The 27058-nt window shown below is 40.7% G+C and overlaps 1 protein-coding gene across 2 annotated transcripts in view; it reads left to right on the top strand.

Annotated features, from left to right (window-relative positions):
* The window catches only part of cacna1ia (calcium voltage-gated channel subunit alpha1 Ia), a 242043-nt gene that overhangs the window by 53561 nt on the left and 161424 nt on the right, over positions 1–27058 (top strand). For both annotated transcript variants that reach the window (XM_077541159.1, XM_077541150.1), the window contains one exon: positions 10311–10574. In XM_077541159.1, coding sequence (XP_077397285.1) covers positions 10328–10574 — 247 coding nt within the window. In that variant the 5' untranslated portion in view covers positions 10311–10327. The remainder of the gene's footprint in view (positions 1–10310; positions 10575–27058) is intronic.

Consider the following 27058-nt stretch of genomic DNA (forward strand, 5'->3'; position numbering starts at 1 on the left):
AGTTCAGTTATCTGTCAAGAATTATCATAAATGTGTGAAATGCGGTTACTTATATGAATTGTCACGAAGGATAGTTCCAAGTTTCACCACTTGACGAAACTAGACGTTCCAGTAGTGCCCGTTTGGAAGGGAGAGACGCCAGAATATCCTTTGTGATTGATAAGAAGTCATGAACATTCCTTTGATCCTTTGGTCATTTGTGTATTCCAAATCATTGGAGCCATTTGTTCGGGCTCCGAGAAGACGGGCTTGAATACACTCCTTCGGCAGACGCATAAATTCCTTTGTCACCTGGTCAGCGGCTTCAAAAGAGTTTTGTTGGTGGCTGGGTAGCCACCTGCCGAGCTGACCAAGCTTAGATCCTGTCTGGGCAGTGGAATATTTATGCAACTGCAGAGAATTTGCTTTAGAAGAAGCAAACTTTAAAAAAAAATTAGAGGGTAGACTGGGCCATAGGCAATAGTTGTTACACCCTAATACGCAGCGGTACCTAAATCTATTATAGTATATATATATATATATATATATATATATATATATATATATATATATATATATATATATATATATATATATATATCCATCCATCCATTTTCTTGACCGCTTATTCCTCACAAGGGTCGCGGGGGCTGCTGGCGCCTATCTCAGCTGGCTCTGGGCAGTAGGCAGGGGACACCCTGGACTGGTTGCCAACCAATCGCAGGGCACACAGAGACGAACAACCATCCACACTCACACGCACACCTAGGGACAATTCGGAGCGCCCAATTAACCTGCCATGCATGTCTTTGGAATGTGGGAGGAGACCGGAGTACCCGGAGAAGACCCACGCGGGCACGGGGAGAACATGCAAACTCCACCCAGGAAGGTCCGAGCCTGGACTCGAACCGGAGACCTCAGAACTGGGAAGCGGACGTGCTAACCACTCGACTACCGTGCCGCCCATATATATATATATATATATATATATATATATATATATATATATATATATATATATATATATATATATATATATATATATATATATATATAAAAGGAGCACATCATCGCGAGATGCTGTGACTATCGCGAGACCGGTAGCGAGACTGGGAAAATCTAACATGGCGGCGTCCTGCTGCTAAAATAGAATTAGCTTTATATTTCTAATTAAACCCGAATTTAACGATTAGATAAATTCGATTTTTTTCTTTTCTAAGAAAGATCGGAAATATTATCCAGTGTGGACGACCTCGAACGCTTTATTGACGATTATTTTTATAGCTGCGCGATGGATGATCTGGCGGCTAGTCGTGATAATCCTTCGAAAAAAAGGAAAAATGACTCGTCAACAGACACGGACGATTTAGTAACCGCCGACGTATCGGTGAGTATGCTGGATTCCATAAATAAAAAACTTGACGTCCTCTGTCTTATCCGCGAGGACGTCAAAGAATTAAAGGCAAGTTTGGAATTCGTTAGCCAACAGGTAAGCGATCTCCAACGAGATAATTCCGAGCTACGCTCCTCTCTCGTCGCTGTCACAGCCGAGTTGGAGACGATTAAAAAGGAAAATAAAATGCTAAAGGAAACGGTCTTAGATGTTCAATCCCGTAGTATGCGGGAAAATCTAATATTTTCAGGTATATCCGAAAATACCACAGATAATCCAGAGAGCGAGATAGAAAATTTTATGACATTATCGCTAAAGATCCCTCAGGAGACGGTAAATAATATCTCTTTTCACCGTGTACACCGGCTCGGAGCTCGTAAGGGCAATAAGCCCCGTCCTATTATTGCTAAGTTCGAACATTTTAAACATAAAGAATTGGTAAAAAGTAAAGGACGGGAGCTCAAAGGGACATCTTTCGGGATGAATGATCAATTCCCAAGAGAGATGAACGAGCGGCGAAAAGTACTGTTTCCTATAATGAAACAAAATAGACAGGAGGGTAAACGGACTTCGATGGTCGTTGATAAATTATATATCGACGGCCAGCTATTCCGAAACCCAACCTCGACCCCTTGGCTGTTCTAACTGACAATTGGTAGAGCCGAGTATTGTGTGATTATTTGACGTATGTATATATATGTGTATGTATGTGTATATATGTATATATATGTATATGTATATATATGTGTATGTATATGTATGGATAATGGGTTACGAAACTGAGAATATGAATTCATATCATGTATAGGCTATATAATAATAATAATAATAATAATAATAATAATAATAGGAAAATATATTCTTAAAAAAATAAATAAATAATAATAATAAAAATAATAATCTCGCTTAGGTCACTATTTACTGGTGTATTGTTATGTTGAATCTCCCACAGATTTCCTTCACACTCACTTCCCCCCTCGTTTCTTCACTATTACACTTATCTACTTGTTATCTCTCTCTTTATATAAATTATATAAATTGCCTAATTACTCTTTTGCTATCCTACAATATGTTAATATTAATAAGCAGCTTATATAGATGTATACATAAGACTGAGTCTATATTGCTTGTATGCAGAAATTAGTTCTGGTCTCCTGGAATGTGTGTGGCGCTCGCTCCCAGGCAAAAAGAATAAAAATTTTAGACCATCTCTCAAAATTTAAGGCAGATATTTGTCTCCTACAAGAAACCCACTTACAAAAATCAGAAGAAAAATTATTTATAGATAAAAATTTTAGTCACGTTTACTCTGCCTCCTATAATAGTAGACAAAGAGGTGTCTCTATACTTATACATAAGAATTTATTCTTTACTCTAAATAATATAGTAACAGATTTAGAGGGCCGATATATTATTATCCAGGTAACTATATTTAATAAAGTATATACAATTGGTAATTTATATGCCCCAAATAATGATGACCCGGATTTTTTCCATGAATTTTTCTCTCGATTACTCGATTTAGCAACAAATTCTACTATTATTATTGGAGGGGATTTTAACACGGTCTTAAACCCGTTAATAGATCGTTCTAATAATAAGATATATACAAGGCGATTACGATCCGCTAAAGTAATAGATGAATATATGGAGGATTTTGGCCTCAGCGATGGCTGGAGACTTCAAAACCCAACTAAGAAGGAATTTACTTTCTTCTCTGCGGTGCACCGATCATTCTCAAGAATTGATTTTTTCCTTACAAATAATTCTATTGTTGATAAAACTGCTATAAAAATACATTCTATAATTATAAGTGATCATGCACCAGTCTCCCTCACTCTACAAATTGACTCTACCCTGAAACCTCCCCCGATATGGCGTTTTAACATTTCATTACTGAAAGACGTAGAGTTTGATAAAATTATTAGAAGGGAGTGGGCAGATTTTTTGGAAATAAATGACTCTCCAAATATATCTCCATCTCTTCTCTGGGAAGCAGGGAAAGCGGTAATTAGAGGGAAAATTATATCATATTCAACTTATAAAAAGAAACTTTTTAAAATTAGAAACATACCTGGAAGATAAAATTAAACAACTAACGGATGAATATGTATTAAACCCAAATAATCAAATATGGATAGAACTACAGAATATAAAAATACAGTTAGATAACATGCTATCTAAAAAGACAGAGTTTATAATACAACAGTTGAGATATAATAATTTTGAACATAATAATCAATCAGGTAAATTCCTGGCAAATCAACTTCAACGGAATCGGGAAAAATCTCTTATAACGGCTATTAAAGATATAAATGGTGAATGCACACATTCACCAGAAGAAATTAACCATATTTTTTATAACTATTATCGAAATCTATACTCAGAAATTAATAGACCTAACCCTGAACATATTGAGGTATTTCTAAATAGCTTAAATATACCTCAGTTATCTATTGAACATAAAGATATTCTAGATGCCCCGCTTACTATAGATGAGTTGTATCGTGCTTTAGACAGTATGCCTAATGGCAGAGCATCTGGTCCAGACGGCTTTCCGGCTATATTTTTTAAACATTTCTGGTTAATGTTTGCTCCATTATTTCTAAGAGTAGTAACTGAAATTAAAAGTAAAGGTGATATACGTCAAGATATGAATATAGCAGCAATTAAACTTTTATTAAAGCCAGAAAAAGACCCCACCCTCCCGTCAAGTTACCGACCGATATCACTAATTAATACCGATATTAAAATTATCGCTAAGGCCTTGGCATCTCGATTAGAGACGGTAATCTCGACAATTATTCATAGTGATCAAACAGGTTTTATTAAAGGTCGTCATTCTACTAATCATATTAGGAGACTCTTTAACTTGATTAGTATGTCACAGCGGTATGATAAAAAGGCAGTTGTTATTTCACTGGATGCAGAAAAAGCATTCGATAAAGTTAACTGGTCCTTCCTCTTTGCTGTCTTAAATAAATTCGGCTTCGGGGAGTCATTCATTCAATGGGTCTCAATATTATATGATTCTCCTAAAGCTACAGTTACTACCAATGGGATTACATCACAGAGTTTTACTCTACAAAGGGGAACAAGACAAGGGTGCCCAATGTCTCCTTTATTATTTGCTATATTTATTGAGCCGCTTGCATTAGCTATACGTCAGGATAGACGGATCCAAGGAATCCACTCCGGGACAATAGAACATAAAATTAATCTATATGCCGATGATATACTACTCTATTTAGAAGAACCTGCTATCTCGCTAGGGGAAGCATTTAACTTAATAACTAAATTCTCTCACTTATCAGATTACTCTATTAACTGGACAAAATCAACATTATTACCTATCACAGAAAATTCATGGAATCCTACAAGTCAGGATCCACACTACTCCTTTCCTACAGGTAATTTAAAATACTTAGGTGTTAAAATTTCACCAAAGTTAACTGAATTAACTTCTTTAAATTTTTTTACCATTATTGGACAGTATCCGTAGTGATCTGGAGCGCTGGAATAATCTTCCGATCTCTTTAATAGGACGGATAGCTACTATAAAAATGAAAGTTTTACCAAAGATTAATTATTTATTTTCAATGATTCCATTTAAACCTACGTCTAACTGGTTCCAATCGCTGGACTCTGCTATCATAAAATTCTATTGGAATAAAAAAAAAGCTAAAATTAGTCTATCTACTCTTCAGGAAAGTAAATCTAAAGGAGGTTTAGAGGCACCAAACTTTATGTACTATTATATAGCTAATCAACTACAATATCTTGTGCTATGGACACAACCCAACAGAGATACTAACTGTTGGTTGGAATTGGAGCAGAAGGATTGTAATAATCTTAGACTGTTAGATTTACTCTTTATTAGAAAATCAATAAAACGACATAATTGTTTTAAAAACCCAATGATAGCCGCCACCCTGACTGCCTGGTGGAAGGCATTAGAAATTACAAACTCCCAATTGGCGCCCTGTGGGCTCTCTCCCATTTGGCATAACCCCGACTTTCAACTTAATAATCAGTCGTTCCATTTAAGCTTATTGGAGCAGAAAGGAATTACACACCTTCATCATCTTTTCTCAGATAATAAGTTTATATCGTATACAAACTTGGTCCAAAAATATGAAATAAAAAACGGAAATTATCTGCAAGTTAAAAATATGGTTAAGAAACAAATCCCAACACTTCAGGATACGCTCCAACTGCCTGTCTTAGCTAAAGATATTATAAAGCTTTCTCCAACAACAATAAAGAAAATATCAAAAATATATAAGTTATTTTTATACACAAATAAAACGTATTTACCGACTTTAAAATGGGAAAAAGACTTGTCTATAGTTCCGGAACCAGACTTTTGGACCCAAATCTGTGAAAATGTATTTAAAATGACCAAACAGACAAATTTGCAACTTATCCAATATAAGATACTTCATAGAACATATATTACACAATATATGATGAAAAAAATGGGACTCTCTGACTCCGACATTTGTCTCCAGTGCTCACAAAACACTGCCGATACTTATCTTCATGCTTTATGGTCATGTACTCCAGTGCTGCATTTCTGGACTAAAATCTTGGAAAAGCTCGCTGATATATTAAACTGTAGGCTTCCTTTATCTCCAAGATTGTGTTTACTAGGTGACTTAACAATAACTGAGCTACCATGTAAACAATCTCAATCTATATTTATAGCCCTTACTATTGCTAAAAAAATAATCCTTGTCAATTGGAAAAATAAACAATCTCTAAATATCGACCACTGGTTAAACTTACTAATAAATTATATCTCAATGGAAAAAATCTCTGCCTTAAATAAAAATCAAGTATCAAGATTTAAACAAATATGGTCTATGTACATAGAATATTTTAATCTTAATTTGGCAACTTAATCCTGCCAAGATTCTGCCTGTTAACGAGAGCCACCACATCGTTACAACTTCTGTTTTCGCTGCTTCTGTATTTGGTATTTTGTATCTGATTGTTTTTATTTTTATATAGTCAGGAACCTAGTTGCTGCTAGTGGGCTCGAGCACACCACACTATACGACACTATACTCACTAACTCCTTAAGATTTATTTCTAGTGGGCACTAAGCATCAACACTTGGTGTTACTGCATGCTAATTAGTTAATTTTCTTGGGGGGGTGGGGGGGGGGGGGGGGGGGTTCTGGGGGGCGGGCGTGCCACCTACACCCGCCGGGTTGGGTGAGGCCCCGCTGGTCGCTCCTCTTACTCACTTCACTAGTTTTGCACTACACACTTTGTAAATATACACATAGGGCACACAACACATTTCTTGGTGGGGTGGGGAAGGGTGGAAACACCGTCTTCACCCTTCAACTCCCCTCCAATTTTAATGCACTTCATGTCCAAGGGGAGGGGTGAGTTGGGGCGGGGAGCCATCAGGGGGGATGGACTGCAGTGCCTGGCAGCAATGTGGTCCCCCCCCATTTGTGTCCCTGCCCCACCACTTTGTCCCTCCATTTCCTTTTTTAATGCACCACACATATACATATTCATTTTTTGGGGGGGATGCGGGTGTGTCGGAGTAGGGGAAATTTTTTCCCTCTGCTCCGACTCACCTGCTCCCAATTTTAATGCACCACACGCACACACTTGTATATACACTGGGTGGGGGCCACATTCACGGTGTAAGGGTAGAGCTCGCCAGTCGGCGAGCTGGCGGACTCAGTAACAGGGTTAGGTGTCACTAGTACGCTGGCGTGACGACCGGGGCCTCTCCCCACCGGGCTCGGTGTTCTGGTGTTCCGCCTTTTCCCCTGGTGCTTCCTCCTCTGCTTCCCCCCTCCCGCCGCTGTGCTACTCTCGCACGGCTGGAGGTGGGGTGGGCACGTTTTCCCTCTCTGCACTGCTGCCCGGTGCCGGTTTTCGGGGGTGGGCGAGGGCTCGCGGGGGGCTGGGTTCGCGGGGGGGTTGGCGGTCGTCGGGGGGGGGCGGCTTGTTTGGGGGGGTGGAGGTATTGGTGGGTGGGGGGTTGGGTTTTGGGGGTCGGGGTGTGTTCGGGGGTTTGGGGGCCGGGGGTGGTGGGGCCTGGGTCGTGGCGGGTGGCGGGTTTGGGTGGGGTGCGGGGGGGTCGTGGGGGGGATGGGGGCTGGGGACCGGTGGGGCGCTGTGGCCTTGGGCTCGGGGGTGTGGGCCGGGGCTGGGGCGGGGGTGTTCCGGGCGTCTGGGTCGGCTCGCCGACCGGTGTCCGCTCGGGTGGCTTGGGGGTGGCCTTGGTGCTGCCGCGGCCTGGGGATTTCGGGGGGGGCGGTGCTCGCTTTGCTGGACCTCGGTTGACGGCTTCTTTCTTTGGTGGTGGTCCTTATGCATGCCAGATCCATCGCACCAGCATCTACTGAAACTCAACAGAAGTAGCCTCTCCCTCCCACAGCCCCTTGAATCAGTGGGTGCTGGTGTCTGTGGATCTCACTTTGCTTTATCTATCCTTCCCTCCTTCCTCTCTTTAGTTTTTCCTCTGGTCACTTGAGATCTCAATTTATTGGAAGTTTGAGGTTTCTGGGGTTGGCATAAGACTCTGGTTTTGTAACCACGCAGGAGGGGTTTTGTTGGTGCTGGATTTCACTTTGATGGATTGGATGTACTGGCTTCTATGGATCTCACTCTGCCTTATCGATCCTTCCCTCCTTCCTCTCTTTAGTTTTTCCTCTGGTCTCTTGAGATCTCGCTAAATTTGCTGGAATTTAGAGGCTTCCGGGGTTGGCGTCAGACTTTGATTTTGTAATCATGGGGAAGGCAGGAAGTGTTTGGTCGGTGCTGGATTTCACTTTGATTTATCTTTCTTTTCTCTTTATTTTTTTCTGACCTTTTCTCTGGTCTCCTGACCATTTAAACTTCACGACTCTGGCAAGATTCTGAAGTACCTGGTTAAGGCGAAGGGTAATGGGATATTTATAAGGCTTTAGGTGAATTAATGAGTATAAATTTATACGTATTTGCACGCACGCGCACGCACGCACGCAAACGCACGCACGCAAACGCACACACGCAAACGCACGCACACACACACACAAAATAAAAAAAATAAAAAAAATAAAATAAAAAAAAAAGAGCAATGATGATAAGACGTTGAATCGGTAAGACTACCGAATGAACAATTATGAGCTCTTGAAAAAAAAAGAAAAAAGAAAAAAAAATAATATATATATATAAATATATATATATATATATATATATATATATATATATATATATATATATATATATATATATATATATATATATATATATGTACACGCATGCGATATTTCAGTTTTTTGCTGGTGCAAAACAAAATTGGTGAAAAGCTTTGTTTCTTGTGTTTCTATGACATGATTCAAGAAACAAAAGCCTGTTAATATTTTTTCTGGAAGAGCATCTTGTCAGAGGATTACATACTGCTTATTATATTGCTCGTGTCCTATATTCTTCCTTTCTAATAAATAGTCTTTAATATAATTATCCTATAAAGACAAAGCCTCTCCCTCCACTGGCACTTAATCCTATCGTAGTAGGATTTCGCATAAATACACACCTACAGTATACATGTTTGCACACATGCATCCACAGTGTAGTAATTAATCAAGATGAACATTCACACGTGATCACGCTGCTTAAAATAATCACTCACCCATCTCCAAACATTCCTCTGTTAAAGCTTTCCAGCGTTCAATTGTGTGGCTAGAATCTAACGCGTGTATTTGTAAATGTGTTCCCAGCCTTGGCTTGCCTCCACGCTGGCTGCCTCATTTGGCTGCAAGTTAAAAGCAAGAGGACACCCAAGCTCAATATGTTATTTTGCATCCACTCAGGCTTCAGCTGCTATGTCCGACTTGCAGGTTTGCTCGCTGCTTTGACGTTTGAAAGGAAAGCCGAGGCCAAAATCCAAAAGCTTTTTTGTCACTCTCACATTCATTGCCCCCCAAAATATTTACTTGCTAGTATTTTATGCATTTGTCTCTTTATGTGGGTCTGTTCAATTGTGTGAGCCTTTAACACACAAATACATTCGTTTGGCTTATTTAGCTTCTGCCCATGTGTTTGACTTTGAAGCTTAAGAAATGCCCACTAACTGCTGTTAAATTGTTTTCACCACAGCGCCTTAAAAGTAAATTACACTTCAGGATTCCCCCCTGCTGCTGTGGAGAAAACACATTAATGTAGTGATTGGGCTAAATTAAGAACAAAGGAGTGTTGGGGCCACTGAAAATAGCAGTACTTGCAATTTGGTTCATTATTATATCAATTCCATAACATTACAAGAATTTTAATAATTCAATACAAAACTGTCATTAATCCAAAAAGGCTGAACCATGAAATATATGAGAGAAAATTCTGATTCTCTGTAAATAGAGTATTTATTGGTCCTTTTGAAAAAGGAAAAAAAAAAAAAAAAAAAAAGATTTTTTGTTTTTTTTTGGTGATCAACTTCTACATATGACATATTTGTGTCATATTTGATACATCCGGTCACAATGCTTTAAATTTTTACATTTCTAACTGTCAAAAATATAATCATAAACAGAATATCAAACATATTAGTATTTCCAGAAATCAGAAAGAATATTTCCCATAATTAACAAGTAATTGTGTCTCTCCTTTCTCAATTGGGGCGATCTTGCATGGTTGCTGGAAAAGCCATCAACTGGTTGACACTACCCTCTAATGGATTAACCATGCAATGCATGTGTCAGATCATATACATCAGAGTTTCAATCGGGAGAAAAAATATTATTCTCATGAAATAGAGGGCTCAAACTGTTTTGTATTTAATATGATACGTTTGACTTAAATAAACCACATAACGTTAATTTAAAAAAAAAAAATTGAGAAAAATATGTTCACCAATATTTCTTACCAATAATCAATATGAGCATTCACCTAAAAATGTCATTTCCTTCACCTGGTTCTCATCTCTCCACAGAGCACGGCTGTGTTGCCATGACGAGCGAGGCGTGTCCTGTGCCGCTGGGGGGCATTTCCTCACCAGTGCCAGGGCATCATGAGGAGTACGGCTCGGCGCAGGCTGATGACATCATCGAGGAAGTGGGTCCAGGAGACGACGCCAGCATCGGAAGTGACCTGAGCACGCTGGTGGTGCCCTTCCCCGAGCTGGCGCCCGTGGTCTTCTTCTGCCTCAAGCAGACCACCTGCCCCCGCAGCTGGTGCATCCGTATGGTTTCCAATCCATATCCTTTCCTTGGCTGGCAGAAATGAGGTTCTTTTTGTGCATTTAAATGTTTGCATTTTGCATGTGCAGATTATCAGGGTTAAGATGTTGGAATGAATTGGATTGGATGGCAACTAGACTGGCCTGTGATGCTTGTTTTGTGGCTCATTCAAACATGATGGTTTAGCAGTGTTGTTGTTACATCAACCAAAGACGTTTAACCATTTTTGAGTTGATCAGGAGGAAATTTGTGAATTCTTAATGTCAAAATTCAGGCCTACTTTAGCGGAGTTCCTCAAATAGTGGCTTTCTCTCTACAAAACAACACTAGATTGAGGAGTTAAATGTTATAGTTTAGTTCACTTCTTCACAGTTTTGTTTCGGGCTAGTGCTGCTAATTGCTGACCCGATGGAGTGCAAACAACATATAAACGTCTTTAAAACTCATTCACTGCCTTTGACAAGTATACTTGTCAATTTTTTTTTTTTAATCATTTTTATACATTGCAATGTTGTATGTCGACAATGGAGCAGACTTTATCTGCGAGTTTGCATGTTTGTGTTTGCTGACCGCACTCACTGATGTGGCGTTGGGACGGAAGATGGTCCTTCCCCATCAGGAGCTTGCAAAGATCACGCTGAGCCGCAACATTGTCCGTGTGTGTGCATCCGTCACGTCAGTGTCACCGGACACACACAGCTTAGCTCATTTCCCTCAGTGGGTTTGCTGCGGTTTGTTGTTTTGTAGTTCAAGTGCCTCTGGACACAAGAGTTGTCATTATCGTGTGCGAACAATAGCACACCCTTCGGAGGCCATTGGACCTCTTTTTGATCATGAAATGAATTCTACTGCAAAATTGCTGCTTAGAACTGTGTACATAGTGGTAGTCTGTTTTTCCCTATTCCACTTTTTTTGGACGTGGCTAAAATGGTGCCCAATGACGCACACAACTGCGGGTTACTTAGTTACCGGTGTTATTGCTAGAACCATTTTTACCAATACAGCTACCTAGCCATTAGCCAACTATGCATACACCCAGAAAAAGCATCTCCCATGGAAGACATATTTTACATTACAGCTAGGCCTCGTTATTTAAATTCACAAGGACGGAGGTGATGGCGTGGACGAGCCGCTGACCGTCCACTGGCAGAGAGGAAGCAGTTAACTCGTAAGCTAGCTGATGACGAGCTCCTCTGTAGTCGCACACTCTTGTCTATGGTGTGTTAAATTTACAAAAGAAAATAAAAAAAATCATATTTTTACTTCATAGGGACTTTAGTATTGACAAATGACTTCAGATCTCTTAAATACTAAGGAATTCAAATTCTTACTTAAAAAAAAAAGCGAGAGTTTAGAGTTTTTTTTTAAACTGCTAGCAAGATTTGAAGGTTGCCTTCCTTCACAACCCCCCTGCATCTCTTACCGAAGCCACACCCCCTCAATAATGTGAACATGTTTGGGAATAAGCCCACCTTAGCCATGGCTGCTACATTGCCAGTATGACTTATTTATGTTGGCTTGTTTTGAAACACACAATGTTGTTGGTTTGATTTGATGTTGTATTTGTCTGTGTGAGACAGATACAAATGTGACAGCGAATGCTGTGTGTTGCTGTTGCCTGCTGTGAATATGTTAAACAGACAGACCAGGTTAATTTAGTGCATCTCTACAGTGGTTCTAAGTGCAAGTGTGCATCCACTTTGTTGCATCTGCTTGAACTGAGGCCATTTCTACCAGGACACGAAATGACAAAGATGCATGTAAGCATAAACACTGCATTTATGTGATGACAAGATCAGATGAGGTTTGCGAAGTGTGTGCGTGCGTGAGCGTGTGTGCGTGTGCGTCAGAGAATGTGTGTTTATGAGAGGGTAATAAGAGGCTGTTTCACCATCTCTTGGCAGATCAATAAATCTGTCCGCCACTCAGTTAAGAGGGGCCTTCAGTCTCTCTCAAACACACGCACACCTACACGCACGGACACATACGTCTCCAATAGTCTCCCACGCCTGCAGCAGAGCACCTGGAGCACTTCCTCTGATGCCGCAACCCCCACACACTCCCCGTCATGCGCCACTATTCTTACACGTTACAGCGCACTTTACAATGCACTTCAGGACACTTCATTGGGTACACTTGCATAGCCAAATGAGAACAGGATACGACGATAACGAAGGACACTGTTGGGGAAGTATTGATTTCACATGTTTATTATATTGTGGTCATTTGGAGTGGTAGAACTGTAGTGTATCATACTCAATGCTGTGTCTAACATGGTAGACCTCTAAAGTAGATAAATGGGGCAACACAAATCTCCTCAGCTTGATGCACTGCAGTTCTACACATTTGAAAGCACTTGGGGCCATAGCACTTTCTTTACATGGCTGGACGCACTTTTCATCTACGCAGATTCTCTTGTCCAGAATTCTAAAACAAACACAGCATGTAAAACACCAAAGAAATGCAACTGTCACGCACGCCTGCTCTTCATTTATTTTTCATGCAAATTCTCCACAATAATCACGTCTCTTACCGCTTGTCATGATATGTGGAGCGAGTGGATGAGGGGAGATGGACCCAATGGCGGAATAGGAAGGCAGGGAGACAGACAGGAATGAGAGTGACAAGAATGAGAGTAAATTTATTGACTATAACCAAGTAAAAGACAGGACGGGACGTGAGCAGACTGGTCGTCATGACTGGACTGAAAGTGAGAGAGACTTGGCTTGGATGTGAGAGAGACTTGGCTTGGCTTGGATTTGAGAGGGACTTGGCTTGGATGTGAGAGAGACTTGGCTTGGATGTGAGAGAGACTTGGCTTGGCTTGGATTTGAGAGGGACTTGGCTTGGATGTGAGAGAGACTTGGCTTGGATGTGAGAGAGACTTGGCTTGGACAAGAGAGAGACTTGGCTTGGATGAGAGAGAGACTTGGCTTGGATGAGAGAGAGACTTGGCTTGGATGAGAGAGATACTTGGCTTGTATGTGAGAGAGACTTGGCTTGGCTTGGATGTGGGAGAGACTTGGCTTGACGAGAGAGATACTTGGCTTGGATGTGAGAGAGACTTGGCTTTGACGAGAGAGATACTTGGCTTGGACGTGAGAGAGACTTGGCTTGGCTTGGACGTGAGAGAGACTTGGCTTTGATGAGAGAGATACTTGGCTTGGACGTGAGAGAGACTTGGCTTTGACGAGAGAGATACTTGGCGTGGACGTGAGAGACTTGGCTTGGCTTGGACGTGAGAGAGACTTGGCTTGGATGAGAGAGAGACTTGTCTTGGCTTGGATGTGAGAGAGACTTGGCTTGGACGAGAGAGAGACTTGGCTTGGCTTGGACGTGTGAGAGACTTGGCTTGATGAGAGAGATACTTGGCTTGGACGTGAGAGAGACTTGGCTTGGCTTGTATGTGAGAGAGACTTGGCTTTGATGAGAGAGATACTTGGCTTGGACGTGAGAGAGACTTGGCTTTGATGAGAGAGATACTTGGCTTGGATGTGAGAGAGACTTGGCTTGGCTTGGATGTGAGAGAGACTTGGCTTGGATGAGAGAGAGAGAGACTTGGCTTGGATGTGAGAGAGACTTGGCTTGGACGAGAGAGAGACTTGGCTTGGCTTGGACGTGAGAGAGACTTGGCTTGACGAGAGAGATACTTGGCTTGGACGTGAGAGAGACTTGGCTTGGCTTGTATGTGAGAGAGACTTGGCTTTGATGAGAGAGATACTTGGCTTGGACGTGAGAGAGACTTGGCTTTGATGAGAGAGATACTTGGCTTGGATGTGAGAGAGACTTGGCTTGGCTTGGATGTGAGAGAGACTTGGCTTGGATGAGAGAGAGACTTGGCTTGGCTTGGATGTGAGAGAGACTTGGCTTGGATGAGAGAGAGAGAGACTTGGCTTGGATGTGAGAGAGACTTGGCTTGGACGAGAGAGAGAGACTTGGCTTGGATGTGGGGAACTTGACAGCAAACAATGCCAACACAGCACACCACAACAACACCACAACACGTAAAACTAAACAAAACCCAAACCCCCGGAACCAAAACATGACACCGCTTAGTGATGTGTTATGAGACATGGGCAGCAAGCTAGCTGTTAAGCTAAGCTAGCTGGAGTAGCTTTAATATTCACCAAGTTTAACCAGTAAAGACCACTTAAGTGGATGATGCTTTGCTTCTGTAAAGTGGTGATGGGAATCCCAGGGTTATTATAGTTTTGTTTTAGTTAGTTATTTTTCTTATTTTTAAATTTAGTTAATTTCAATTAGTTTTCAGGGTGGTTCTGATAGTTCTTATTAGTTTTGCTATTTATTAGTTTCAGCATTAGGTTTTTTTTTAACGTGTATTACAGTACTTGTGTGCAATTTTAATAAACTGGTAAAATGGAAAAAAAATATTAAAATTTCCCTCCTACGCACATGAGAGAATAGAAATGTACTGTGTCCTATAATCAGGATACCTTGATAATACTTAAAGTGTGCCGGATGTCTATTTTCTGATGCAATTCTATGCAGTGATGCTTTATTTCATTGGCTGGCTGCAGTGCTTGGATTTTCTGGCAAGGAGCTATTTAACGGTTGTCTGTGCAGGTGTCTCGCTTCCTGTCCCAATGAGATACTCTACTGGCATTTTTTAAGGGAAATTAAGTTGGGGTTGCAAAAAGTGAGTGCTTCATACCTGCTCCATTGGGGCACTTTAAGATGTAAGTGAAATTTACTTTAATTACTTGCAGCGTGCAGCCATTCCTGAAGGAAATCTATAGTAGCGAATTCAAAGCAGCGTTGACTGATGTGTCTCCGCTTGGTGTCCTACCTCTTCTCCGTTCACACATCAGCACAGCTGAACTCTCCGTAATAGTATTTATTTCCTACCACATTGCCTTCTTTCTGTCTTTCTTGCCCTTTCTTTTCCTTTTTTTGAAACAAACATAGCCTCGTCTCGTCTTCTTTGATTGGCTCCTGCGGTGTTCATGCAGAGTGACCGGCCTCTGTGGCCCATGATCCTCTCTGGCCTTGACAGCTTGTTATCTCCATGGTGACGGATGGCTGAGGCGTTGCCGTGCCTCGGTCTTAACTAGTGCTGAGGATGGAGCACACACCTGGGACACATCATCCACTTTCGCTCACCTTCCAGTTCCGTCTTAATACAATCTCCTTGGGTTGCTTGCTTTATACTCAACTTTTGTTTCACATTCAGGAAGTTTTATTTGAACATGGTGCTGTAGAAGCAGTTTAATTTAAAATATTTGTTGAAATGTCAGGTTGCATTCCAAAACATCAAGTCGGCTGTCATATCATGCTTACTCGCCCCGCCGTCTTGTTGCTTTCATTTCCTTTCAATCTGCCAAGAAAATGTTGCAAATTTCTATGGATTCTCTCATCTCATGCAATGATCTCCATTTTCCGCTTATATTAACTAGAATCTGCTGGCTGACCCTAAAGAAAGAGGCGCCGGCATTAATGAGGCGCTGCCAAGGATAAATAAAACCTATTAGTATGATTATGATTCCAGAATAAATCCCATTGCTAATGATATTTCAAGATGCAATCCTGATCTTTCGCATCCTCTTGGCTCCCTTGGCCTTCTCCCTCTGGTGTAGTCCAAACTCCATTAGAGCATCCGGCGTGTGAGTTAGGAGGGGCACAGAAGTGAGGAGAAGAAGGCTTTAAAGTGACTGTAATGACTGTTGTCGTAGCAGGCCTCAGTGATTGCACACTCTGACTGACCTCTCTCACATGTACCACTCTTTTAAGGCACTGCCTATGGAATGAGCATGGGTGTGGGTGTTTGTTTTTTTTAAATGGCAAAGCAGTCGCCCAACACAGCCTGAATATGAATAACAGTGATGTTATTGGCTGAGGCCCTCATCTCATTTTGCTTATCACTTTAATACATAATCTTAGAGAAAGAAAAAAAACACGAATGAAACTGAAGACATCTCTATGTGGGGGGTTCAATTAAAAAGAGAAATGATTTTATTTTCTCTAATGAGCCTTGCTGCTAACTGATGATGGGATTTTCTTTTTTTCTTCTTCTTCAAAAACAAAACAAAACAAAAACTGCTGTGGTGGTCTGGAGGTCACAAGGTATTGATGAATGTTTTCAAATTCATGCTAAGCTGATTTTCTAATCGCTTTAACTGCTAGATTGCATGCATCTGATTTGATTTGTCCTTGGGTCTATTTTCTGAGTTTCCTGATACATTTCAGTCAGCTAGTTAGTCTGTGTAATGATTTCCGGGAGTGCCGGAAGTGGATCCCACAAACGCAGAAACACAAAGGGTGGATTCCAAACAATTTAATTTTGAACAAGGCAAAATACAACACAAAGCGCTGGGCAAAGCCAGGAGAAAAATTATTAACAAAAGTCGCTTCCAAACCTGCAAGGAAAACCAAAGTAATAAAAATACACCCGAAGGCTACAAAACCGCACTACGCCATAAACAAACAATACAAAGCGAGCTACTAAGAGCAGAAACAAAAGGCGACGTAGAAAAACACGTGAATATCAATCACTCAAGCTCTAAGTTGAGGAAACAAAACTACGGAGAATAAAAGGCTCAACACGTGAACAACAAACACTCTGGCACAAAACCGAGGAAACGTTAACGAAAAAATACGGAGCAAAAATAATCCATGTGAAAACTGGAAACAAGAAGCGAGACGAGACTGGAATTTGGAACACGAGATCAGAATGGGGTATATGCCATGGAGGAGGCGGGACTTCGGAATTCCGGATTTTCGCACATCAGCTTTAATTGCGACGTGAGGGCCGCGTCCCAATACTTGCACTTGCAACTTTGTGCCCCTCGGTTGCGCGTTCCCATCGACAGGTGCGAGTGAGCAGTGTGTCTGTCCCAGTTGTCTGAAGCACTTTGGTGGGAGCACACGGTTGGGGGCGCAGGAGTGCGGTGCGAGTGTTGGAACGCAGCCAGGCATGGCCAGAAATGGCGCTGATGTGCAGAAACCCGGAAGTATGTGGCATCTACTCCATAAGGAACTTGGACGAGGACGTAGCGAGGTCAATACTCCGACAAGGAGTGTTAGCAGAACCAGCCCTTATAAAGCGTTGATTGGGAATGAGAAACAGGTGCGGAGACTGAAAAAAACAAAAAACAAAAACACACCACGCCTAGAGCACACCCATGACGGTCTGGAATCATCAAAAATGATTGTCACAAAAATGGCGGACGTCAACTGCATAGCTTACTGTGGAACTTAATTGGATTGAACACAATCATCAAATTTATTGGATGCAATTATCCATCCATCCATTTTCTGAACCACTTGCTCCTCACAAGGGTCACGGGGGGTGCTGGAGCCTATCTCAGCTGGCTATGGGCAGTAGGCGGGGTACACCCTGAACTGGTTGTATGCATTTATGTCTTTTATTATTGTTGTAAGATTATACAGTATACAATTTAGCCACATTGTGAGCAGAGATGAGTGTACCATTGTGGTTCCTTTACTGATATATCCCGATACATCATATGTCATGTTATATCTTGTCTTCTGAAATTTGTGGTCTTACAGGAAGTTGTGTACAAGGGCTATTCAGAGTATGTTTGTCCATTTTTAGTTTTTGGAAAAAAAAAGACAGGGCTGTTGTTTTTTTGTCTCTAAAATCGACTTCTGCTTAATGCAGACGTGCCTCATACAAGAGTCAGGACGAAATTAAATTAATCAATTAGTGCCTCCGTTGCCACTAGACACAGAGTGACAGCTTTGTAGTTCATTTTATTTGATCTGTTATACACAAATCTTCTCATAAATGATATGACTCATTCTGTGTCTGGTTATATTTTTTATTTTTTTTTATTTTTTAGTAAGACATCATGACATTTTAGTGAATAATTTATTCTCCGGCTAAAAAGTATTTATTGCAAAATGGAACATAAAAATGAATTGTGACTCTGTTCATCAATGCTCAGCTTCAAGAAAGAATGTTTCTCCGTCAGAAGAGAAGCCCAGTTCTCATAGAGTTAAAGAGAGAGTTCGGATTTTTGGACATTAATCTGTATTGCATCCTCACCTCTAGTAGTGTGCGATCAGCCCTGACTGACCCCTGACAGCGTTCCGTGACACGAGTTCTTGTCCGGTTTTGGTCGAGAGGAAAATAGTCCGGCAAGCTGGCTGGGGTCACGGAAATAAAGCGTTTTTCTTTTAAAAACAATTTGTGTTCAAAAGAGTGATACATTTGCATCACAAAACTTCGTCCTCGAAAAAAGTCACACTCCACTATCGCCAGCACTATTTTTCTGTTCGTTCATATTACTGCGAGGCGCAATGCATACAGCTGATAGACGCGCACTAATCTACAAGTTGTTTGTCTTTTCGAAGGCGGAAGGTGCAACAATCTCTTTAATGTTATTTCCCAAAAGCTGCAAAGATGTTCTTTCTTTTAGTGTTTTTCTCCCTGTTCCTTTATTGTGGCCTACTCTCTCATTTTTACTCCAGGAAACAAATAAGATGATAGTTATAAAGACTAATTCCAATGTGACAACTCCCACTCTGCCTTCACTTTGTAAAATAACATTGGTGTTCCTTGCACATTGTGCTACGTTTTGCTTGCAGCTAATGCCGAGAAAACAATGATGAGCAAACAATAGTTGCATACTAAAACATGCTGGTCTATGGTGATTATTACTGCAAACACAAACGCCCATCAGCCACAACATTATCCCACATTATAATAAGATCCTGTGTGGCAGCTGCAGCAAGTTTGTTTTCTATTGAGGAGTTTTACACTTGTACACTGGCGGTGTAATGCTCCCTTCGCCTGACTTCCGTGTAGGATACTAATTGATTGATTCATTAATTGTAGGAGACTCAAGTTTAATATTTAAATTCATCTTAAGCTGGCCTTTCGGAGCACCACATCGGTTTTAAGATCAATTTTATCAGGATAACAGATGACAACCTCGGTAAATGAGTCATTAAAATGAAGGTTGCTACCCTTTAGCAGTTTGTGAGTTCTTTTTCCAGCTTAGAGTTTAATATAAATTGTTAAAACGCGCAGGACACAATCAGGTTTTGATGTGCATGTTTATTTTCTAATCTACTTGGGAACTTAAAAAAGAAGCAAAACTCTTCACTACTATGATAGGATATATAGAAACAAGAAGAATGAAAAATGATAAAATAATCCAAGATAAGAAAAATCAATTTCTTAAACGAGGTGATGGAATTTCCTTAATCAGGCAAACATGGGACCAAAAGTTAACCTAATTACTTAACCCAATTGGAAGCACCAATTTGTACAATCTGGTTAATGTCTGCAAAGTTGCACTTATAGCTGGTTTGGTTTGGTCCAAGACACGGAGAGGTCTGCCTAGGTTGGAGGTTAGGCAAGCAGGTTTTATGGGCTAAGACTGTGATTTTATGGTAAGACTATTTATTTGTGGTCATTTTGTTTCAAAAGTGCATGAATGTAAAATATAAAATACCAACACTTGGTCCAGTGGAGCACTGCTCCCAATGCCCATCAGAATGTGTGAAGCACATTGTAACTGAATTAATTGTATACAAAAATGAAAAATAATGCAAAAGATTAAAGATTTATGGGGAGCTGTGTCGGTTTGTGGAAAAGAAATCATCAGAATACAGTAGCTTCGATTTTGTTTCCATGTTCAGGTTTGCAGGAAGCATGTGTCGTGTGAGTCATTGGGGGATGTTTATGAATATTCTCCTTTTTGATTGATCATCAGAAAGTTTCCGCGGGATCCATTTGGCCACTTGCAGCACCCGCTTTGAGGTCCACCCTTCTGTAATGAATACTTATGAGTGCATTAGCAGACCAAGAAGATTCATTACAATATCAAGGAGAGGAGCAGATCGCACAGGCTTTTCATGGCTTTTGAAAGCTTTTTTTTTTTTTTTTTAAATTTTTTGGTCTTTGTTGCTATATGAGGCAGAGAGCGTGTCATGCTATGCGTGTCTGTGTAACAATTATAACAATCTCAAATGGCTCATCCGTGTCCTTTTGCGATCGTGAGGGCAATTTGAGGGAATCTTGACTGTAACACATTTTCTGCATCATGGCTCCTCCTGCATCCAGTTTGCATAAAGAACTTTGTGATTCACTCTCCCACAGCTGTCATGTGTGATGGTGCCCTCACAGCTTGATGCAGAACATCAGTGACATATAATTGGCTGCTTACAATGAAGATGTCTCATATGCCTGATAAAAGATGGTCACGGGAGGTGGCCAGGGGGTGTGTACATGAGAGAAACCAACCTTATCCTTTCGGCTTATCCCAATCCTTTTCCATCAAAGTCTATCTTCTTCATCCTCCTCTGTAACACCAACTGCCCTCATGTCTTCCCTACTACATCCATCAACTTTCTCTTAGGTCTTCCTATTGCTCTCTTTCCCAGCAGCGCCATACTCATCACGCTCCTATTGATACACTCACTATCTCTCATCTGGACATGTCCAAGCCATCTAACTCGGCTCTCTCTAACTTTTTCCCCCAAAATATCTAACCTTGTCTGGCCTTCTGATGAGCTCATTTCAAATCCTATCCATCCTGGTGACTCCAAAAGCAAACCTCAACATCTTCATTTCCACCTCTTCCAGTTATCCTTCCTGTTGTTACTCTGGATTGTTGACCCTAAATATTTAAAGTCCTCCAACCTCCCTCCCTCCCTGTACCCTCATGCTTCCTCCTCCACGTCTCTCATCCACATAAATACAGTAGTGTAATATGTCTTACTTCTGCTTATCTTCATTCCTCTCCTTTGTAAATGTTCCTCCACCAGCCCCCTGCATTTACTTGGGAGCACAATGCCATCTCCAAACATCCTGTTCCATCCTTATTCTGGTTAAATAAATATACTTAAATTCACATTTAAAATCATCCCAAAAGGCAACATGCATTATTATTATGTTTTTTAAAAGCATTTCCCTTTTAATTTTTTTTTCATTAACGAAATTGTTTTTTTTAATCTTAGTTTTCGTTAACTAAAATAATTTGATCCAGAGTCTCCCTACAATCTCCTACAATTTGTACCCTGTCCCTAAGCTTACTGTACACCTGCTCTCCTATGCACACAATACCTTTCTCCTAATCATCATGTCAACCAACTTCCAAGCCTTTCCTGTCATAATGTCATTCAGCATACACAGCTACAAGTGACAAGAATAAATATATTGTGTCCTGCTGCTGTGCCTTAGCTCTTGATTCTCTTATATTAAATGCCACAATCTTCCTTTTTCTGCGGGTTACAATGCATTCTCCTCCATTGTTTGTTCTTGTTGACTGGCTTTGGTTGATGCATTTAATGCTGTGTAGTTTCCCGCTGTACTTTATTGAAATAGAAAACTAACTGACCCAAAGCAAAAGTTGAACCAGGTAAAGTTTTGTATAATTGGTAACATTCAAAGATTCCAAATTGTAAGATTTGTATTGGCAAGTTTATCTGTCACTGTGGTGGCCTGCATCTTCATTAAATAGTCAAAATAATTACTCAAACCAATTTTCACTATAGCAAGTTTAAAAAAAAAAAAAAAAAAGTTGCATCATAGAGTAGCTTATGAGATGTATGGAAAGTTGTGCCAATGTCTAACAGCAGATATGACCGGGCATACTTTTCGGGCAAACAGAGTCAGCAGCAAGTTGTGATGTATGTAACTTTACAGCGTGTAGATGTAATGATTCCATTTGCAAAACAGCAGAGGTAGCCTTTTTTCAGCAAGTGGTAGGTGATGGCAGTAGTAGACAGTGTTCAACATCCTTACAGTGGGCCCGGAAGGCTCTGGTGCCTTCTCCCCGAAGGCATGAGGAGACTAAAGTGGGAGTGTGAGGGTTGGAAGGTGTCACCAGCAATGCTGATGACCCTGCAGATAAGGTGGAAGTTGAAATATTCCGTAATCGGGGAGAACAATGATCTTGCTGGCTTAGGGTGACCAAACGTCCTCTTTTGGGAGGACAGAGTAGACCATTTTCTTACGTCCTGTTCGGGCGTTTTTATAAATTTGTGAAAATGTCTGGTTGGCATTTCGTGTCTAATAGGAGGTGAAGTGCACTGTGTAACTGCGACTGGTACCACAATTTCAAGGCTGGGGCAAGTGTCCTTTTTATTTTTATTTTATTTTTCGAAATGGGAATATGGTCACCCTAGCTGGCTAGTGGTCAATATATGTCGAATCGTTCAGCGATCACATTTCCATGTAAATAGTAGTGGTCAGTACACCCACAGAACTGTTGTTGCATTCGTAGTTTGGGTGCGCTTGTTGAGTTGGACAGAAGAAGCTGATGCTCATTGGGTAATTCTGCTAGCTATCCAGTGCAAGGAGGAACTGGAACACAATAGCAACATAAGAAGGGCAAATTCCACTTGAAAGATGGATAAAAAGAACATTATGGATGGTTGCCATTGCTGTGAGGTTGGAAGCAAAGGGGAAGGGGGATCGTTAGCACAATGGCAGAGTGAACTCTTGCCCAGTCCCTGTCAGCACAGAGGATGGGGTGGTGTGCGTGCGCGTCACAAGTGCACGTGTGTTGCCTTTGCTCCTCCTGACAGTGGCAGAGAGCTTGAAGTATCTAATTGTGCTGGTGACTGCAACTTTAGACCTTTTCCACAGGGGAACTTGGGTGTCACAAAGCCTGGATTTAGACTGAGATTAGGATAAAAGCACCAAAACAAAAGATCTGAGTGACATGCAAAGATACTCACAGTTAAATTCTGTAGAGTAAATTTGACTCTAGAATAAATTTGACTCTATTTAGAGTGGGACCAAATAGACTCAGTTTTAGAGTAGGCTACGATTTACACTAGGAAGAGAGTAAAATAAAAAATGGCGGAGTCACTCAATGGTTGAGGAACAAAGTCACAACCTAGCTTGGGAGACTGCCACACTACCACCTTAGCTATGCCCCTCCTACTGTTTGCTTATCTCCAAGAGACCTAAGACATCGTTTTTGGTCTCTTGGAGTTAGGAACATTCCTTGGAATCATGGAATTAGTTGCAGTTGACATGACCAATATACTAGCAGAAAGCAGGAGCTGTGTGGCTCAGGGAGTAGATTGGCTGTCTCCCAAGCTGAAGGTCGTGAGTTCGTTCTTCCACTCTTGAGTCACTTATCTTTTTTATTTTTTCCAATTCTTTATTTTACTCTTTTCCAAGTGTAAATATTACTCTAAAACGGAGTCTATTTGGTCCCACTCTCAATAGAGTCAAATTTAATCTACAGAATTTAATATGTAGCAAACAAATCTTAAAATTAGACATCACCATCAAAAATATGGATGTGACATTAAATGTATCCTAGCAAGGACTTTTTCCGTCTGAATTGGCAAATCAACAAGCCTGTATTGCACAATGAAGGACATTCATTAAGTAATCCAATCCAAATCATGGTTAGCCAAAAGATACACAATTCTCTTGCTGCCCAATGAAGAATATTGACATCTAACACAAAAACTCTGAAAATGTTGAGATTCTCTCTTTTGAGAGATGATAATATGCTGGTTCGTGCCTGTGTGGGTCTTCTCTGGGTACTCCGGTCTCCTCCCACATTCCAAAGACATGCTTGGCAGGTTAATTGAACACTGAATTGTCCCTAGGTGTGATTGTGAGTGTGGATGCTTGTTCATCTCTGTGTGCCCTGCGATTGGCTAGCGGCCAGCTCAGGGTATAGCCCGTCTACTGCCCGAAGCTGGCTGGGATAGGCTCCAGCACCCCCGTGACCCTTGTGAGAAGTAAGCGGTTAAGAAAATGGATGGATGGAATATGCTGGGGTGACTATTTTTTAACAAGTAAAAAAAATAAAAAATAACAAGTAGATGGTATGTGCTGCTTTGAACAACCCTTTTTTCTTTTATTGCTCAGTTCCTTAGACCCCAATATTAAATTTGGCAGAGGCATCTTATGTTGAATTACAGTAAGAATTCTTTAATACAAAAATATACAAGTTTCCTCCTGTAAACATCCTTCAGCATATGAATGTATACATGTATTTAAGGCAAGCTGTAAAATGTCTGGAGTCCTCTTGTTTAAAACATCCTAAATCATGCTGTTTCTACTAAGTGCTGTCTCAAATGTTCTCCAATTTCGATACTGTAAATTTACAGGATCGTATGCTGAGAAACGTTTCTTGAGAGGAGCAATATGGTTGCTTCCCAATTTTAAGAGTCCTAGCCTGTCGGCTATCCAGTCATATATTCAGATCAGTGGCTAAACCTTAATAACTATGGCCCCTTTTCCACAACCCAAACCCTGTCGAGTTTTGTGCTGGCAGAATCAAATTCTACAGGTCCATATTTGAGAGTTGTCCACTCAATGTGGATGACTTAAATTTTAACTTTTAACACTGGAAATGAAACATTTGAATACATATTGATGCCAGTTTACCCTACTGGTTTGCTTTAGCGGTTCATAAACCTGATAGGTGGATGGTAGTTAGATTTTCTTACCTTGGCCTTATGAACATATGAACCTGTGATGTACACCTCCACCACAGTCTGCTACTATTTTACTGGCTTTTGTCCAATGACCCTCTCCTGCTCTTATTCCTTTCGCTCTGTTACCTCCAGAACTTGCTGGCAGAGAGGATAGAGAGCGGAGTAGGTGTCAAAGAAAGAAAAAAGGCTTCTGGCCTAAGGTGAGGAAAGAGTTAGTGAACACCACAGACCTGCTGGAATGGCCCTGCTTTGTCACTGTCAAACACACCAATGTGCACGCACATGCCCCACCTATATAAAATACACATAATCCCAGCTGTCAGATATGTTTTGCACATATATAGATCATGGTCAACCTAAATCCTTTCTTAGAGTCGTTCGTCTAGAAATGCTGCGTGCGCGTGTGGGAGCATATGTGTCAGGGAATAAACTGAAACTTCTCTGACCAGTGAGAAAAAGCTTGGCCTTAAAGTGTGTGACTGCTGATATCTGCAGTTCAAATGAGCCTTACAGCTTAAGTCATTAAACACCAGCTTTAAACTTACTACCACATGTTACTCAAAGTAGCTGACCTGGTGAGTTTCTTCTAAAAGTGTTGACAGCGGAGAGGAGTCATGTCAGCCAATCAGAGGCCACAGTGAAACCAGCTTCCAAGTTTTGGGTGGAAGGAGACAAAGAAATAGTGGAGTGACGCAGCATGGTGCCAGCGAGACATTTCATCAAGTGGCTTAATGACCACAAATGGGATAGCGATTAGGAAATGGAGTCTGGCTTTGCTTATTTCCAGGCCTGTTCTGCGTGAGGGAGGCTGATATCGTCTTTGCTCTGTCACACTCTTCTCATCTGGTGACTCTCAATGTGTGGGAGCATGACGATGTCATCATTTTTACGCCCTCTGCACACAAGCAGAGGAGTCTGCAGAAAGAGGAACAGTGATACAAGTGTCAAACTTGGGAGTTAAAGTAACCATATGCTGCACTTTATGTGTGTGGTAGGACTTGATGTTACCAAAAAAAATTATACATTAAATTAATGAGTTGCAATTGATCTCAATGAGTCATATGTTGATCAAATATATATGAAAAAAACGTATACATCTTATGTAGTGCAGAAATATGTGATTAATTAATTCTATTTTCTGTATACAATTAATCTTAAATAAGACATGTCTTATAAGCGAAGTGCGCATCTCGAATTCAAGGTGCATTATGGGTAGCGGCGTGGTGCATTGTGGGTAGGTGAAACGGTCATTGAAAATGAATTGGATCCGGTGGAATTGGCTCTGACAGAAACGTTTCAACGGCTGGAAAGTTGCTGTTTTTTTATTAACATGCATAGCACGTGGTTTACTGATATCGGGGAAGTTGACTTGCAAGCTTTAAAGTGTACAGTTAGGCAAATATTGTCACCACTCTAATCTCCGCCATTCAAATTGATAGGGTAGTTGGTAGCCTCGTTTTTTCCCTCGCGCATGCGCAAACTTAATGCGCACTTCACTTATTAAAGTTCTGCCCTGAGTACTATTGTTCTATATGCGTCTCTCAGAAATAAATAAAGACCTTATTAAATTATTTTCACCCTTGATGGTTTGTCCAAGTGTTTGGAGAGTTGTCACGCAAGAACCTATTTTGTTGCAAATTCAACTAAAATGTGATCAAAGAAATTTATTAGCAATTATCTTCCACCCCCTCGCTAATTGATTATGCATTTTTATTTTGTGAACCAGCATACAGTATAGTCGTAGCAGAAGATGTGCTACAGCAGGGGTGTCCAAACTACAGCCTGGGGGCCATTTGCGGCCCGCCGTCCATTTTTTAGTGACCCGCGACATATGCTAAAAATGGCATTTGACTCAGTTCAAATAAAATAAAAACAAAAATGTTTGGAGATGGTCAAAATAAGAAGGGAAGGTGTCGAAAAACACAAGGGCTATTAAAGTTTATTTTAGTTAACTAAAACTAACGAAAAAACTAAAATCCAAGAACAATTTCGTTCAAAAAATAAAATAAAAACGAAGATGCTTTTAAAAAAAAAGAAAACTAACTGAAACTACATTATGTTTACAAAACTAACTAAATTAAAACTATAATTATAGGAAAAC

Source organism: Festucalex cinctus, chromosome 1, assembly GCF_051991245.1.
Source record: "Festucalex cinctus isolate MCC-2025b chromosome 1, RoL_Fcin_1.0, whole genome shotgun sequence".
NCBI classification, from domain to species: Eukaryota; Metazoa; Chordata; class Actinopteri; order Syngnathiformes; family Syngnathidae; genus Festucalex; species Festucalex cinctus.